The sequence below is a fragment of the Acinonyx jubatus genome, chromosome A2, assembly GCF_027475565.1.
Source record: "Acinonyx jubatus isolate Ajub_Pintada_27869175 chromosome A2, VMU_Ajub_asm_v1.0, whole genome shotgun sequence".
NCBI lineage: Eukaryota > Metazoa > Chordata > Mammalia > Carnivora > Felidae > Acinonyx > Acinonyx jubatus.
Window position 1 is genome coordinate 52551730 of NC_069383.1, and position 18082 is coordinate 52569811.

Here is an 18082-nt window from a genome sequence, read left to right on the forward strand (position 1 = left end):
CTCTCTCAAAAACCAATAAGCATTAAAAAAATTTTTTTTAATAAATAAATAAACATCCTGGAGTTAAATGAAGAAATGCTGAGGACTTTCAGAGAAAAATTTTAAACATCATTAAAGGAGACAATAAAAAAAAAAAGATCTGAATAAGTGAGGAGAAAAATTATGTTAATAGGTAGAATGATAATACTGTCATGCCCGTTCACTCCAAATTAAAGTCATTGCTAGGATGGAGGGAAAGGGCTGAAGACAAAGTTCCATAACATCCTATAGCTATTAGACTCTAGCTCCTAATCCTGGATCTTAAAAGCCCTAAAACTCAAGGATCAGGACTCTTGTAACTCTTGACGTGACCGTACCAGATTTTCTGCTAAAAACAGGGATTCACATGCCTGCTACTGCTTCTGTCTCTATGAGCTTTCCCAGTGAATGCTGCTCTAGCAAGCATGATGTGTCTGACCATTTTACCTTATTTGCAAGATAGACACACGCACATATATATAAATATTAAATAGATAAATGTAAAATTTTAATTCTATTAAAAAAATCAGAATTCATCAAAGAAGACAAGAGAAAATTTAGCAGCCATCAGTACTATCTGAGGTCTCTTGGCTCATTTCACCTCTCAAATGATAAACGTATTTTAATGTATACATAATATATTTTTGAATTCTAACCTGCAATGTTTTCAAGCGTTTATTAAGAGGTAACTCATCTACTTCCAGAATAAAAACTTCTACTGCCATGTTCAGCTTCTGTTGCACTTCATTTCTTTTGGCAATCAAAATACTCACTTCATTCTGGAAAAAGAAAACAAAGAATAACCGTCATTAATACATCAGGTTTTTTTTTTTTTTACATACTGACCTATATTAAAAAAAAAAGATCTCTTAAAGTGAATAAAATTTAACATTATAGGAGCGCCTGGATGGCTCAGTCGATTAAGCATCTCACTCTTGGTTTTGGCTCAGATCATGATCTCACAGTTTCATGAGTTCAAGCCCCAGGTTGCACTCTGCACTGACAATGCAGAGCCTGCTTGGGATTCTGTCTCCCTCTCTCTCTCTGCCCATCCTTACTTGCACTGTCTCTCTCTCAAAATAAATTAATTTTAAAAAATTTAACATTACACTCTTCAAACACAGTAGCCTTTAAGACAAATCTCTCAAAAACAAACAAAAAAAGACAAATATCTCTCTCCTGAGATCGCCAAACTCACAGAGTTCTTTCCCTTAATTAGAAATAAGATATTTAACAATCCTAATTTTTCCTGTTATTTGTGCAACAATGAAATTTTTGTTTTTCTTAAGAAAATTATACAAGTTCTATTATTAATTACATACTACCTCCCTCCTACTCCCATTCCACCCTCAATTCCTTCATCTACTTATCCTTCAAGATTCAGTTAATCTCCACCATAGTAAAACCTCCAATTTGCCTAGGTATATAGAGATATCCAAGAACCCCATACATGATTTCTATTATAGTACTTATCAAACTATATTGAAACTATTTGTATATCTATCCCATACCCAAGAAGGATAGAGAAGATCATGTCTTAAACAAATCTGTATCTTTGCTACCTGTAACAATATCTGGCATGAACACTTAAAAGCTTTAGTTTTAGGGGTGCCTGGGTGGTTTGGTCAGTTAAGCATCTGACTTTGGCTCAGGTCATGACCTCATGGTTCATGGGTTCAAACCCCATATTGGTCTCTGTGCTGACAGCTCAGAACCTGGAGCCTGCTTCAGATCTGTGTCTCCCTCTCTCTCTGCCCCTCCCCCACTCGTGCTGTGTTCTCTTTCTCTCTCTCAAAAATAAACAAACATTAAAAAAAAATTTTAAAGCTTGAATTTTAGAATATTTTTTGTGTCCACCCAATCAGACCATTTTTTAGCTTTATAGACTAAAGAAAAGAATCTCTTCATCAAAAATACAAATACATAAATGAAAATAACAATACTAAGACCCAAATTAAGTTCAATAAGGGAAATAAAATGGCAACTTTGAGTGGCAGTTATGACTGTATCCAATAATCCACTCTTCGGCCTATCAAATGAGCTTTAGGGCAATGAAGCCTAAAAGTAAGTCCTGAAAATATTAGCAATAAGTAGAAATAAATATCACTTTTAAAAAAAAATCACATTTGTTCTACTAAAATACTAAGTCCTGGAGCTACATTAAGCCCTCTTCCTTTCTGTCTTGAATCACTGTCCTATGCTCAAACCAAAAAAACAAAAGTTAAAAAACAGTTATTCATCTTATTACATGAAAATACATTATGAAATATTTTAATATTGATGGTACAGTTTAAATGGGGAGAGAATAAATATACTCTGCAGTCAGACATACCTGGGTTGAAATTCCATATTAACACTTAGAGCTAAGTAATCTTCAGCAATTTCCTTAAGCTACGTGGGCCTCAATTTCCTCATTTATAAATAAGAGCAAAAATGTCCTTTCAAAAGTAAGTGTAAGAAAAAGTTTATAAAGTACCTATTAACATTACCTGTGTTTCATAGAGATTCAAAACTTCTTGCTTCTGTCACTTTTTTTTCTTCTATCATCAGAATTAATCAGTTAGGGTCAAATATGTAAAATGACACAAATATAATCGCTTCTCCAAATTAAACATCCCCGACATTTCCAAAGGCCTAGTAATTCTGTTCACTTCTCAACTGAGAGCCAGCTAGGTTGCCAACTGGGCAGCCCAGGTATGAACTGGGAAGACGACTTTCAGAGTACAATCCCCAGAGGCAGAAATCACCAATACTTACAACAGGGCAACTCCAAACACAAGTATAGAGCTTACAGGTACTTTGGAAAGCTATGACTGTGGTGAATTATCTTTACATGAAAAACAAGGGGTTCTGTTCAGCTCAATATGATAAACTAAAGAAAACTGTGAGAGGAAATAAATATACTTGTACCTATGCTAATAAAGAATTCATAGGAAATAATCCATTCTCCATACCCCTCCCCTACCCACAAATAATCACCTCTAAACAAGGGGTGCTTTAATAGCATTTAATAGTAAGGCAGAGTTGAATACTGAAGCTTAAAACACACCAATCAGACCCAAAAACAAGATACATTAGCAAGTGTCAAAGTCACCCTGGCTTACAAGCTTCACTCCCCTCAAAAGCCACCATCTTTTATAGGCATAGCTTCCAAGATCCCTCAAGGATGGTATGCCCAGTTGCAAAAGCCTCCACCAATTCTTTGTACTTTATAGCTCCTCAAGTCCAGATATAAATTACCAACTAGGAAGTTTTATTTATCTAAACTAGTAACATGACTGAATTATCACTTTATCAAGTTACCAAGGGAACAGAAAGAGAATTATCCAAAGGTCAAATTCTCATGCAAAAGGGGAAAAGATTTTGTTGACGCTTTATCCGCAGTCACCATTATCTATCCTACTTTTTTTTAATAAGGCAATAAAAGATATCAAATTATTAACATGAAGATGCTATAAAAATTAAAGATTTCATACAAAGTAGCACTACAGTATCTACAATCCTTCTTCTTTTTCAAAAGATATCTCCTTATGTTCAACAAATAAAACCATAACAGAAAAAAATTCTTGACCTACCACATTTTCACAAATTTGTATGTTCTCCTGAGCAAGACTGTATTCTGCCCAAATTCTCTCTAATTCAGTCAAAGAAGCTGGGTTAGTAAAGCACTCTTCCTCTAACACTTGCAAAGCATCTGAAAGGTCATTTCCAAAACGAACATTGATGTTGACACGTCTATTCAAAAACAAAAGTAAAAAGGAAAAGATCAAAACATTTTTAAGTTCGGGACACCTGGGCGGCTCAATCAGTTAAGCATCTGACTCCAGGTCAGGTCATGATCTCGCCATTGGTTGAGTTCGAGCCCCAGATGAGGCTCTAAGCCTAGAGCCTGCTTCAGATTCTGTGTCTCCCTCTTTCTCCTCCCCTTCCCTGCTCATGTCTGTCTCTCTCTCAAAAATAAACATTTAAAAAAAAATTTTTTTTAATGGATGTGGGAAGAAGTTACACTTAAATAATAATGGTCTAAAGTAACTACGTATAACATTAACATGAAGAGGTACTTTTTAAAACCTTACGTAAAATCACAAATAATTGGTATAACTTACAATTAAACATACATTTGATTGAGGGGCATGTGGGTAGTTCAGTCAGTTAAGCATATGACTCTTGATTCTGGCTCAGGTCATGACATCACTGTTCAGTTCATGAGATCAAGCCCCACATCAGGCTCTGTGCTGACAGCGTGGAGCCTGCTTGGGATTCTCTCTCTCTCCCTCTCTCTCCCCCCCTCCTCTGTTCACACGCATGTGCTCTCTCTCTCAAAATAAACAAACATTAAAAATTTAAAAATATTTGATTGAGAAAAAGAGCAAATAAAACTTGTTAAAAAACCTTTACATAAAGGACAACTTTGGAAGTCTGCAGAACTTTAAATGATATGAAACAGACCTTAAATTTTGGTCTACAATTAGATTTCTGAATACTTCCTTAAAAATGTTAGACTTGGCCAATCTTGCTTACCAAGACTACAGCCACATAGTCCTTGTACCTTAATAAGCAGATTAGCATTTGTGGAATTGAAAAAAGAAAAAACAAAAAAACATTTGGAGAAGCAGGCCAGTTAGCAAAACCAATGAGGACCATCCACATTCTTTTCTCTAGTTTCCAACTAGACTGCCACCATTCTAACAGCACATTATTTCCTCAAAGATGGATTAAAATTATTGGGTTATTTTGGTCCTAAGTCTGACTCACAGCTGTGCCAGTGTAGCCACTTAATTTTTGGTAGTGCATCAAAAGTTGATTAGGTTCTAGAAGGACAAAATTACTCAAACTACCTAAAGGCTTATAAACCAGATGACAACTGATAGATTTATACTGGAGTATATAAATTTCTACTGGACAAAACACCAACACACAGTATTAATTCAGGTCACCAACTTCTTAGTGTTTGAAAGTACATGAGAAAATGAATTACTGATTTAAGTTCTTTGTGTAGATTGGAAAGGGAACTAAGTTGTCTTGAGAACTATTTTTTTCCACATTCCAGAACAGGGTGACAAATTATCACTAACCAACAATAAAGCTATTCTCTATTAATATAAAATACCTACATAAATCATATATGGAGTCTAAGAAAAGCCAAATAAACTGTGTACAAGACTTGCTTACCAATTTCTTCTTCTTCTGACTCTAGGAAGACTACTTTTCTGACTGTATGAAAACCACTTTTTTCTTTCTTTAGATAGAGTACTATTAAGTATTTAAATTACCGAAATCTATGGGGTACCTGGGTGGCTCAGTCAGTTAAGTGCCCAACTTCAGCTTGGGTCATGATCTCGTAGTCCATGAATTCAAGCCCCACATCAGGCTCTGAGCTGTCAGCACCTGGTGAGTCTGGAGCCTGGTTCAGATTCTATGTTTCCCTCTCTCTGTGCCCCGCCCCCACTTGCAGTCTGTCTGTCTCTCTCTCTCTCTCTCTCTCGAAAATAAATAAAACATTAAAAAATAAAATGAAATAAGTTACTGAAATCTTTAGTTTCAGTATAAGCCTGAAAATAACACTAAGAACTCCAACTGGACTTAGTAGTTTCCCATCAAACTACCACTTAGAACTTGTGTTAATTTTTACATTTCACTCTCATAAATGACTTTAGAATATGACTCCATGTGGGGGCGCCAAGGTGGCTCAGTTGGTTAAGGGTCTGACTTCGGCTCAGGTCATGATCTCATGGTTGGTGATTTCGAGATCCGCGTAGAACTCTGTGCTCACAGCTCCAAGCCTGGAGCCTCCTTTGGATTCTCTCTGGCTCTCTCTGCCCCTTCCCTGCTCGTGCTCTGTCTCTCTCTCTCTCTCTCCCTCTCAAAAAATATATAATAAACATTCAAAAAAAAATTTTTTTTAAGAATATAACTACATGTAATGACAAAGGAATGCTGACAAAAATACTATAAAATTTATCTCAGGAGTTTTAGTTTTTCTCTTTGAGGCATAAAAATATAAAGATTAAGTCTCAAAGCAAAAATGGTGGGCATACAATTTAAATAAAGTACTAACAAATTAGCAATTATTTTAAATTGTCCTTCTTAAAAAACCTACCTAATTTCTTTCAGTATTTCAACCTTAGCTGCCAGATTTTTCATTCTGGTACCTACACGAGTCTTCAGAGTGCTTTCTAAATGTTTAGTCAAATCCATGGTAGTTGCTTTCTCTTGCTGCAACAAAAAATAAGCACATCTTAGTGAGTCTCAAACAGGAAACTGTATTTCTACTGTCACTTACATGATTTTAAGGCATAACTAAAATTTTAAAGGTTAAAAAATTTGGGGGCACCTGGCTGGCTCAGTCAGTGGAGCATGCAACTCTTCATCTTGGGGTCATGGGTTTGAGCCCCACTTTGGGCACTGAAATTACTTTAAAAAAATTTTTTTAATGGTAAGCCAGAGGACAACTGACTTCCCTATAAATTGGGATCTGAAAAACATAATATATTCCAGGCTTCTGCCTTCACACAGATTAGGGACTCATTCATTGAGTCAGATTAGGATTCATCCTAATAAGCCAAACAGAAACAAATTTCATATAATACATGTCTTAATACTTAAATTTTAAAAAGATAAGTAAAAGATCCCCATAGAAACCCAATGATTCTCAATGACAATTTATTTTCTGACAAAGTCTTATGTCATTCTACATTACAAAAGAATCAAAAACATTATTTACTTGACCCAAACTAGATTAAACTCCCTGATTCTGAGGGGTATCTCAAATACATGTCTACCATAATCATCCAAAATAACATACAGAGCAATAATATAAAGATCTGACAGTTTTATTCCAGTTATACTACAAACCAGATAGTATATGGTTAAACATAGAAATACTACTCAGTATTTGAACAACATGCTCTTCAGTTAAATAAAAAGAGAGAGGGGGCGCCTGGGTGGCTCTGTCAGTAAAGCGACCAACTTCAGCTCAGGCCAGGATCTCACAGCTTGTGGGTTCAAGCCCCACGGTGAGCTCTGTACTGACAGCTCAGAGCCAGGAGCCTGCTTCAAATTCTGTGTGTCCCTCTCTCTCTGCCACTCCCCTACTCACACTGTGTCTCTCTCCCTCAAGAATAAAATAAAACATTTAAAAAACTGAAGAAAAAAAAAGAGAGAGAGAACCAGCATATACTGAATGTTTATTACTAATATGCTACACTCAGGTATGCTCATGCCCTTCTGCTCTCATTTGTTGAGCAGGAGACCATGAAGAATCAGTTATGTTTGTTCTTAACTCTGTTTACAACTACTGGAATTGTTCTTATAATTACTCCAAAATTGCATAAACATAAGAAATAGAAGTGGGAAAATAAAAAGTTGTTAAATCTTTGAAAAAGTGCTTACTGATTTACAAAGACTACATTAAAACAAATCTTTAACACAAGCTGCTAATGAATTATATGTGGAAGAGAACTATAAAATATGAGGGAAAGAATCATTTAGATCTAAAAAAACTGTGAAATTAAACTCAAATATCTTGAATTTATTATTAATCCACTTATAAAAAATAGAACTCAGATAAAAACAGTATGGTTTTAAGACAAAGAACAAGTAAGACAAACAGAAAATATGTCAAATTTAAACCCAACCACATCAATAATCACATTAAATGAAAATTAGCTAAACATTCCAATTAAAAGATAGGAGATTATCAATCTGGATAAAAAAGCTTACATTCCACTATATGCTAAGACACACTAATCAGACACAAAAAGATAAAAATTAAAGGATGGAAAAGATATACCATGCAAACATGGCTATATTAATATCAGGCAATGTGGACTTTAACACAGGAAACATTCCCAGGGATACTGCATAAAGAAGAGTCAATTCATCAGGAGGACACAGTAATCCTAAATGTGTATGCAATTAATAACAAAGTTTCAAATTCAACAGTAAAACTTAACAAAAAAGGAGAAAACAGACAAAACCACAATAATATTTGGAGATTTCAACACTCCTCCCTGGATATGGATCAGACAAATAGACAGAAAATCAGTCAGGATACAAAAGACTTCAACAACACTATCAACTGATTCGAACTACCTAACATTTATAAAACACTCTACCCAACAACTATAGAATACACACAACTTTTTAAAGTACAAGGAGCATTTCCAAAGACAAACCATATGCTGGGTAATAAAGCAAATACAATAAATTTTAAAGAACTGAAATCATAGAGTATGCTCTCTGATACCAAAAAATTAACTATTTCCCCCAAATTAATTGGGGGGAAATCTCCAAATATGTTAAAATTAGGCAACATAATTCATAATTCAAAAAAATCACAAAATAATTTTAAAAACATGTTTAGGGGAACCTGGGTGGCTCAGTTGGTTGAGTGTCAAACTTCAGCTCACGTCATGATCTTACAGCTTGTGAGTTCAAACACTGGGTCAGGCTCTGTGCTGACAGTTCAGAGTATGGAGCCTGCTTTGGATTCTGTGTCTCCCTCTCTCTCTGCCCCTCCCCTGCTCAGACACTGTCTCCCTGTCTCTCAAATAAATAAACATTAAAAAAAAATTTTTTTAATCACACAGCTAGTAAAATAAATTAAATAAATTAAAAAATAAAAATGTTTAATTAATAAAAAACAAAATATCAAAATCTGTGGGCTACAAATAAAGTGATGATTAAAAGGAAGTATCTTTCGGGGCACCTGGGTGGCTCAGTCAATTAAATGTCCGACTTTGGTTCAGGTCATGATCTCGCTCAGGTCGTGATCTCGCAGTTCACAAGTTCAAGCCCAGCATCAGACTCTGTGCTGACAGCTCAGAGCCTGGAGCCTGCTTCGGATTCTGTGTCTCCCTCTCTGTTCCTCCCCTACTGAACAAAAGATTTTAAAAAATGACATCAATTTCCATCTAAAGAAACTAGAGGGGCAAATTAAAGAGGAAGAAAGGCAATCATAAAGCAAAGAAATCAATACAAAAGAAACAATAAATTAAAAAACCAAGAGATCTAGGATGCCTGGGTAGCTCAGTCAGTTAAGTGTCCAGCTTCAGCTCAGGTCATGATCTCGTCGTTCATGTGTTCAAGCCACACATAGAACTCTGTACTGACAGCTCAGAGCCTGGAGCCTGCTTCAGATTCTATGTCTCCCTCTCTCTGTCTGTCCCTACTCTGCTTGCACTGTCTCTCTCTCAAAAATAAAAATAAAGATTAAAAAAATGTTTTTAACCAAGAGATCCAAAAATCAGTTCTTTGAAAACATTAAAAACTTCACATTTCTGGTCCAGCATGTAAAAAGCCTAGAAATCACCACACCATCTTAACAAGTAAAAAAACTAAATAAACTGAAACAGCAACAAGTCTTGAAACTTTACATGAGGTGAGGTCACAGGGCAAAACTGCTACCCCCAAAACTAGAGAGACAGGCAAATAAAAGCCATCCACAACTTAACTAGAGCAGAAACTTCTGAGGGAAGCAGTCTGGTATAGGTACACCTCAACTTTAACTGACAAATGCTGAAGGCTCAAGGTGAACAACTTGGAGTTAGAAACTCCAGGCAGACTGTCATCAGGATGTCCATCTGTTTTGTGAATCTCTACCAGGTTCTCATAATATAAATATAAAAAAGTCCCCTCAAGCTCCCAGGGAAAGGGGAAAAGGAACCATTTTGAAATATGCCAGAGTATTCTATTCTTAACAAGATCTGCCCTCATGGAAACTATTTAAACCAAGCCTAACTTGCTGGGGTTTTATCAGAGACTAACCTGAGGGAAGGAAAATACCCAACTCTAGCCACTCTAGCCACCCTGTCCTACCTAAAAGGGGTGGGCGGTAGGGGGAAGCTTGTGTGAAATTCAAAGTCCAAAGACAGAGGACTATAAAATGCTCCTTCCTCCCCCACACCTTATCACCACATTACTAAAGGCTTGATTACAGCAAATCCCTTTACCCAGGACATTATGCCCAACTACCAATAAAAAATTACAATATATAGTAAAAGACAAAAAAACACAGTTGGAAAAAATAAAGCAAGAATCAGAATCAGACTCAGACATGGCATGGGTAGATACTCAAACTGTCAGGCCAGAAATTTTAAACATGGTATTATTAATATGCTATGGGCTCTAACACATAAAGTAGACAGCATGCAAGAACAGACAGCCACTATAAACAGAGAGATGGAAATTCTAAGAAACATACAAAAAGAAATGCTAGAGATCAAAAACACTATAGCAGAAATGAACCATTTTGATGCACTTATCAGTAGACTGGACACGGCTGAGGAAAGAATCTTTGTAATCCAAAATATGTGAATTCATATGTCCACAAAAAGAGGTGTACAAAAGTAAGTACACAGTGGTTTCATTCATAACAACTAAAACCAGAAACAAACAACCTAAATACAAACTGTGGTATATTGCTACAACGGAATACTACTCTGCAATAAAAAATGAACAAACTTCTAATACACGCGACATAGATAAATCTCACAAACAATATGTTGAGTTAATGAAACCAGACACAACAGAGTGTGTATCAGAAGATTCCATTTATATAAAGTACAAGACTAAAACTAAACTATGGTGATATAAATCAGAATAGTGGTTGCCTTGGGTAGGAGGAAGAGAACAGACTATAAGGAGGCACCAAGGAACTTTATGAAGTTGAACTAAACATTTTTAATGTTGAGTAGGTAAAGTAAATGGCCTTTAATCCATTTACAGTCTTCATGGAAAAGGACAGAGGAACACACTCAGAGAAAAGAAATAAAAGGCAGGTGATTAATCTCCTTGTCAATTAGACTTCTAAAGAAAACAGACTATTTTCTAAGAGGAAGAGTTCTTATCTCTGAAATGCCCTTAGGAGGATGTCCCTAGATAAATGAATAGTATTTATAATAGTTAGAACCCAAGATTTATGGATTTATGAGGCAGAGCTCCCTATGGATATGGGTTTATGGATTTAACGGCTGAAAATTCAGTTCAGTTACCAATCCTGACCATTGATTTATTGAGCCTAACGAAACCCTGATTAAAACAAAAAACAAACAAAAAAAAATCCAGGGATGCCTGGTGGCTCACTCAGTTGGTTAAGCGTCTGACTCTTGGTTTCAGCTCAGGTCACAATCTCACGGTTCATGGGATCAAGCCCCACTCTGTTCAGAATCCCAAGGATTCTCTTTCCCACTCTCTCTCTGACCCTCTCCCCTCAATAAATAAACTTTAAAATAATAACAATTAGATTTTAGGGAACTTCCAGATTAGTGAACAAACCAACGTACTGGGAGAGTGGCAAGCTAAAATAAAATACCCTTGCTCCCCTACCCCACCTCCACCCTCATCATAACATCCTCGGTGCATCTCTTCCTTTTATTTGGTTGTTCCTGCATTATATTCTTTATAATAAAACTGTAATCATAAGTATAGCACCTTCCTGAATTCTGTGAGTTGTTTCAGTGAATTATTGAACAAAGAGAGTAGGGATCATAGGAACCCTCAATTTATAGGCAGAAGTGGGGTAGCTGGGGGACATGATTATGGCTGGTATCTGAAACAGAAGTCTTATGGGACTGAGTCCTTAACTTGTGGGTCTGTGCCAACTCCTGGTATTTAGTGTCACAAACGAAATGCAGGACATCCAGGTGGTGATATGAACTGGAGAAACAGTGTTGGAATAGTACATTTAGTGTACATTTATTCTAATGTACATTAGAAAAAATGTACACATTTAAAAAATACACAGTATTCTTAGGGGAAAAAATGCCCCGAATCTAAGCAAACCTTGAGACCTAACTACCATAAAAGGAAATAGATGGAGATAAAGGAGCCTCTTAAGCAATGCAAGGATGCAGATTAAGCAATTTAAAGAGACTTATCATCCAAAATGCAATGCATAGGCCTGACTGAGATCCTGAGTGGAAGAAACTAAAGAGCATTCATAGAAATCCAAGAAATCTGAACACTGGATATTAAAAGATATTACAGAATGACGGTTAATTTGTAAGTGTGAACAGTATAATGGTTGTCTTTTTTGAAATTATTTTCAACTAGAGATACACACTAAAACATATACAGTAGAATATTATGAATGGGATTTGTTTTAAAATAACTCAGGAGGAAGTAACTAGGTGGCTCAGGCCCAACAGTGCAGAGCCTGCTTGGGATTTTCTCTCTCTCCCTCTATCTCTGCTCATTCCCTGCTTGTGCTTTCTCTCTCTCTCTCAAAGGAAATAAACTTAAAAAAATAAAATAACTCAGGAAGTACAGATTTTTTTTTAAAAGATTGCCCATGTGTTTAATAATTGTAAAATTAAGTGATGAGTACACAGGATCAATTATTCAATTCTCTCTCTCCTTCTGGAACGTTTGAAATATCTCATAGTTAAGTTTTTTTAAAAAAAACATAAAAGGAAATGTAAATGAGAAATTATTAATTAGTCCTTCAAACATTCAATGAAATCCAAAGATGATTAGTTTGGAGTATAAGACAAAATTTCATCTGTAAACAAATATAAAGAAAGGACAGAGTGAGAGAAGGGAGAGAGAAAAGGAAGACAACACAAAGTAACAGAAAATTAAACAAAGAAGAGCAGAGGAGTACACAGATTTCCTAGCTGGTCATTCTTTACCTTATACCAGTGAACATACCATACCTGCAGCTCCTGGATGGTCTGTTCTACTTTGGATTCTAAAGTTTTATAACTTTCAAGAAGAACCTCTTTTTCTGCTTTAAGCCTTTCATTTTCTTCAATCAGTTTCTGGTCCTGCTTAATTTTTGCCAGGCTGACATTAGACCCTAGATTCAAGTCTCCAACAGCCAAACTGTCCCTATTAAAAGCAAATTCACTCATTTTAAAAACCAAATTGTGTAAGGCTGACAGAGATCACAAACTAAATCATCCTAGACTGTTTATACCACACTATACCTTAAGTTAATTTTGAAAACTAATTTAAAACCTTTATCTAGTTTGGGGCACATAAGTGGCTCAGTCAGTCAAGCATCTGACTTCAGCCCAGGTCATGATCCTCTGCTTTGTGGGTTCAAGCCCTGCGTGGGGCTCAGTGCTGACAGCTCGGAGCCTGGAGCCTGCTTCAGATTCTGTGTCTCCCTCTCTCTCTGCCCCTCCCCTGCTTGCACTCTGTCTCTCTGTCTTCCCAAAATAAATAAACATTAAAAAAATTTTTTTAACCTTTATCTAGTTCAACATTATAAAATATTTTAATGCAAACTTGGTTTTATAACTAAGGTCACACTTCAAAAACAATGCTACCAACACTCAAATATATTCCAACTGCCTTGTAGCAATATCAACTCAGGCAAATACAGTAAAGTGCATTCTATATCAGTTTCTTCCAATTCCTCCTCCCCATCAACCCCACTCCAGTTGTTGGATCATTACACAGAAGTATACAAATGGTGTGATACTTACAAACATTAAACCTGGCTTTCTGCTTCAAGTTTATAATTCAAAAAGTTTAAAATTCACTAAAAAGTGAATTCCCTTTATAATAATCAAATTTTACCACAGTAAGTTATCACAGGAAGAACAAAGAGTATCTCTTTTGTTAAAAAGGAAGGGCAATTCCCTGAAATCCATTAAAATATTCTTAAAGCCATAGGAAAACTTCAAAGTTTAACTGAAATTCTGGCCCTGCCCAAATAATTCAGATTTAGGGACAGATTTTTATTTTTGATAAACATATTCAAAAGAATTAGTATGAGGAGTTGGTATGTGAACTTTAAACAACTGAGAAATGACTTTTCTTTCAAAGTGGCTTTTAATGAAAATATTCCTGCTAAAACAGAGAGGAATACATGTTTGAGAAAAATAGAAATGAGTATCATCCCTCAAAATCACTGACATGTAGATGAGGACTCCAAAACATAAGCCTTCCTTCTACTATGACAAGAGCTTCTACCATGAATTAGAAACTAGGTTAAGACTAAAATCCCCACAACAGTCTTACTTTGGAAACGTCACATGATTTCCTCCATCATTTTCATTCTTCGAGTCCAGAATCATCCTCCCACTTAAACGCCCCTTTGGTCGGCTAAAGGCTGACTGGTTTGATCTGTGTCCCCATGTAGGAATGGGGTTTTTGAGGTTCCTGAGGACAAGCTGACCAGGATCTGATTTTTTTTCCTCACAGATGTTAGTGCTGGAAGTAAGTCTGCATTTTTCCGCAAATCCTTTCTTAGCCACCTCTTCCCCTATATCCACACTGCCATACTCAGCCTGAGCAATAACTGTTCCATCTTGATAAGTTGCTTTAATTCTCATTTTTATTTCCTTTTCAAAAATCAAGCTCCCCAGAAAGGTTCTTCCCTAAGAAAGATGAGGAGGAAAAAAAGAGGTAAACCAACTACACCAACATGTTTATTTTCTTTCTACCCAGTTTTTCAAACAACCATACTTCTTTCATGCTGAAATCTCTATAAAAGTAGTCTTATCTTGTTGTTGACTGTACACAAATATATTTCTGTATGTGTATGCATATATTCCAATTACACTTAATAAAATCTTCCTTTCCAGAAGTAGAACTAGCACTTGTATAGGCAGCCATATTTATAAATTTTAAATTTTTAAATGTGTACCAATTAAATATCCTAGAATAGTTGTTTTAAAGCAAGCAGACTGTGTTGACCATTTTGGCCCCAATGAAATGAAATGGTGTCCTGAGGAGTACAGCACATAAAAATGAATTCTGGTATCTAGTTAAGGGGCTCAAATTCAATAAAACTTTAAAAATAGTTTTAGAATCAGAATTAGGTACTCTGGTTAGGGGTGCATGGCTAGCTCAGTGGGTGGAGCATGTGTCTCTTGATCTTGGGGTAGTGGGTTTGAGCCCCACCTTGGGTGTAGAGATTACTTAAAAATTAAATCTAAAAAAAAAAAAAAAAAAAAGAATCAGGTACTCTGGTTTTAAAGTAAGACAACAGGAGAGGAAAAAAAAAAAAAAAAAGGAAATCATACCAGTGATAATCCAGGTAACAAGAGCATAAAGACCAAACTAAAAACTAGAAAATATGAGCTGGCTACATTTAAATAAAAAAGGAGGGGGCAGCAGAGGGGGAGGAGGGAGGGAAAAGAAAAAATTTCAAGGTCCAAGGAGGAAGAGGAGCTACAGAAAGAAAAAAAATGTCAAGAAACTAAATAACATTGGTAGGAAGTAACTATCTTCTCTTTTTTAACTATACAATATTACTGAAGAGTAGAAAAGTGTATGTAAAGAGTAAAAGTGAAACCTGTGTAGGAGAAGTTCTTAACCTTTTCTGTGCCATGGGCTCCTTTATCAGGCTGATGGAACTTTTGGAATACCCCTCAGAAAAATGTTTTTAAGTGCAGAGAAAACTATTTCACTGTGATACATTTTAACCCCCAGTTAAGAAACCCTGTACCTAGAATATATCTGAAAGGCCCCAGAAGGCAAACTATATATGCTCAAGGATCATCAAGCATCCAAAAACCAAATTACAAAGTATATTAAGTTTATAAAAACACAGTTTTTATCAATTTTTCAAACCACAAAATGTTTAAATACACACATCCTGAGAGGCTTGAATTTACCAAGAATACCAATATAGATAGCAAAGGTGGTTCAGTAGGCATCCCCAACAAATGAGGGATACCTAGGTGGCTCAGTTGGTTGGGTGTCCGACTCTTGATTTCTGCTCCAGTCATAATCTCACAGTTCATGGGATCAAGCCCCAAGTCTGGCCCTGTGCTGACAGTGCAGAGCCTGCTTGGGATTCTCTCTCTGCCCCTCCCCTGCTCTCTCTCTCTTTCAAAATAAACATTTAAAAAAAAGAAGCCATCACCAATAAATGAGATGAAGCAAGCAAAGCTAACAAACTCAAAATACAACTCATAGAAACATATCAGATTAAGATTTTGATCAATCAGAACACAGTTTTGGATTAACCTCTTTCATACAAAACCCCTTGGTTTCAACCCTTTATGCTGAAAGTTTATCTAAAATCAAGTACAACTGAGGCACCTGCATGGCTCAGTCAGTTAAGCATCTGACTTCAGCTCAGGTCATGATCTTGCAATTTGTGAGTTCAAGCCCTGAATCAGGCTCTGTGCTGACAGCTCAGAGCCTGGAGCCTGCTTCAGATTCTCTGTCTCCATCTTTCTCTGCCCCTCCCCAACTTGTGCTCTGTCTCTCTCAAAAATAAACATTAAAAAAAGATTTTAATAAAAACAAAATAAAATCAAGTACAACTTCCACTCCCAACCAATATTAATGGAAGTGACAGTGTCTGAAAATTATTACTGGAATATGTCGAATTCTTAATATCAAGTAACTCTGTCTTTGGGCAACATATGGATTTAAATGGAAATAATCTACTTTGTACAAAAGTTCCAATTACCTGAAGCTGAATGCTCCAAAGGTATACTACTTCTTGCTTAGAATATTTTATGCAAAAATCTGATTTTAGACTTTTCTCTGAAGTCAAATTCCTTTTAGTTATGGCCACCAATAACAATTAGTTGTTCAACAAAATTCTCCCTGAATCATTTATAATCACAAAGAAAGAACCCTAAATTTGGAATAAAATCTAAGTTCTCCTAAATTCTAACTAACAGAAAGAATGACCCAGTAGATGGTACATGGGTATCTTAATATTGTAACTTACCATAAATATATTTTCTACATATTCTTTTTTAAATGTCAAATATTTAATTTTTATAGTGAGAAATGTGTTACAGTTCTCATTAAATCTTGCATGCTGGAAAGAGATATATTTATTTTCAAAACATATTTAGGCATTTAAAAGGCATAAGATTTACCTGTTAAATAAATCTGGTCATTGTTTTAGAACACAGAGCTTTCAATGATTAAAAAGATGATGTCATTTTTCTAAGACATATTTCATTCTGTTTCCCAAACTGGTAAGCTTTATTCAGAAACAAGAAAGCATAACTTTCTTTCTACTTTAGTCTACCTAATCTTGTCTGGATATATTAGAAAACAGGCAAAAAGGCCTTTAATCTGTTATACCCAAATTCTAATCTCTACCTCTCATTCCCTGATACTATGTAAATTTTTTAAAGCAAGGGAGGCATTTAGGGCATAAATCTTCTGAGCGTCAGCATTTGTAACCACCATTCTGAGTATCAATTTCAACTGTGTTATAACATGGGTATAAAAGTACTGGTTTAAAATGTATTGAAGTTATTTTAGTGCCAAGGTCACCCTCTGGAAGTCTCTCTCTTTTTAACTAAATCTCTACTATTCATTTGTTCAAATGTTAGATAAATTGGATGGTGATCTAACATGTAACAGGCAAGAGCAGTGAGATCAGGCATACAAAAATAAATAAAACACTTTTCTCTACTAAGACAGTCTTATCTCTACAAGCTCACTATCTTGTGGAGCAAGAAAAAGACCACAACTCTGTATGCCTTATACACTGAGTGACTAAAACAGCTGCAGGGGAATGGATGGTGGGTATTAGCAAAGACATTATACAGGAAATTTTATTTGAGCCTTAAACTGAAAATTAATGGCTAGACATGGGATTCTTGAGGAGAGACACTCAAGAATAACTATTTTTTTCCAGAAAACATTCAGTTTGCTAATTAGCTGAACTCCAATCAACAGTCTTTTTATTGAACTTAAACATACAAACACAAATAGTACCACCTGTAAAGAACCTATGAAGCATACAAAACATTACCAATAACTAATGTTTATTCCTCAGTTCCAAAACCAACTTTTAAAAATGACCTTTTATTCTTATTCATGTTTGTTTCAATTAACATAAAGTTTATATCACCTTACTATGAGAATAGAACAGACTTGAGTTCCAGCCTTAGCTCAGCCATAATTAGCCTATGACTTTAAATAAGTCATCTAATTGTTCTAGAGCCAATTTCTTTATTTGTAAAGTAATGAGGTGAGAGCAGATGAATTCTAAGGTCAATAAATTTCTAGGCTTACAAGAAATTCAAGACGAGCCTCTACCTTGGTCAAAACATCTACATTAAAGGGAAACATAATACACTTCAGATTTTAAACCAGAAACTTAGGGCTATCAATTTATAATAATATC

At 35.6% G+C, this 18082-nt stretch overlaps 1 protein-coding gene across 1 annotated transcript in view; it reads right to left on the minus strand.

Moving 5' to 3' along the window:
* The window catches only part of STK31 (serine/threonine kinase 31), a 75017-nt gene that overhangs the window by 41954 nt on the left and 14981 nt on the right, over nucleotides 1-18082 (minus strand). The window contains exons 7-11 of the mRNA XM_015081021.3: nucleotides 13990-14348; nucleotides 12675-12849; nucleotides 6119-6234; nucleotides 3594-3753; nucleotides 675-797 (exon numbers count right to left, since the gene is read on the minus strand). Coding sequence (XP_014936507.3) covers nucleotides 675-797; nucleotides 3594-3753; nucleotides 6119-6234; nucleotides 12675-12849; nucleotides 13990-14348 — 933 coding nt within the window. The remainder of the gene's footprint in view (nucleotides 1-674; nucleotides 798-3593; nucleotides 3754-6118; nucleotides 6235-12674; nucleotides 12850-13989; nucleotides 14349-18082) is intronic.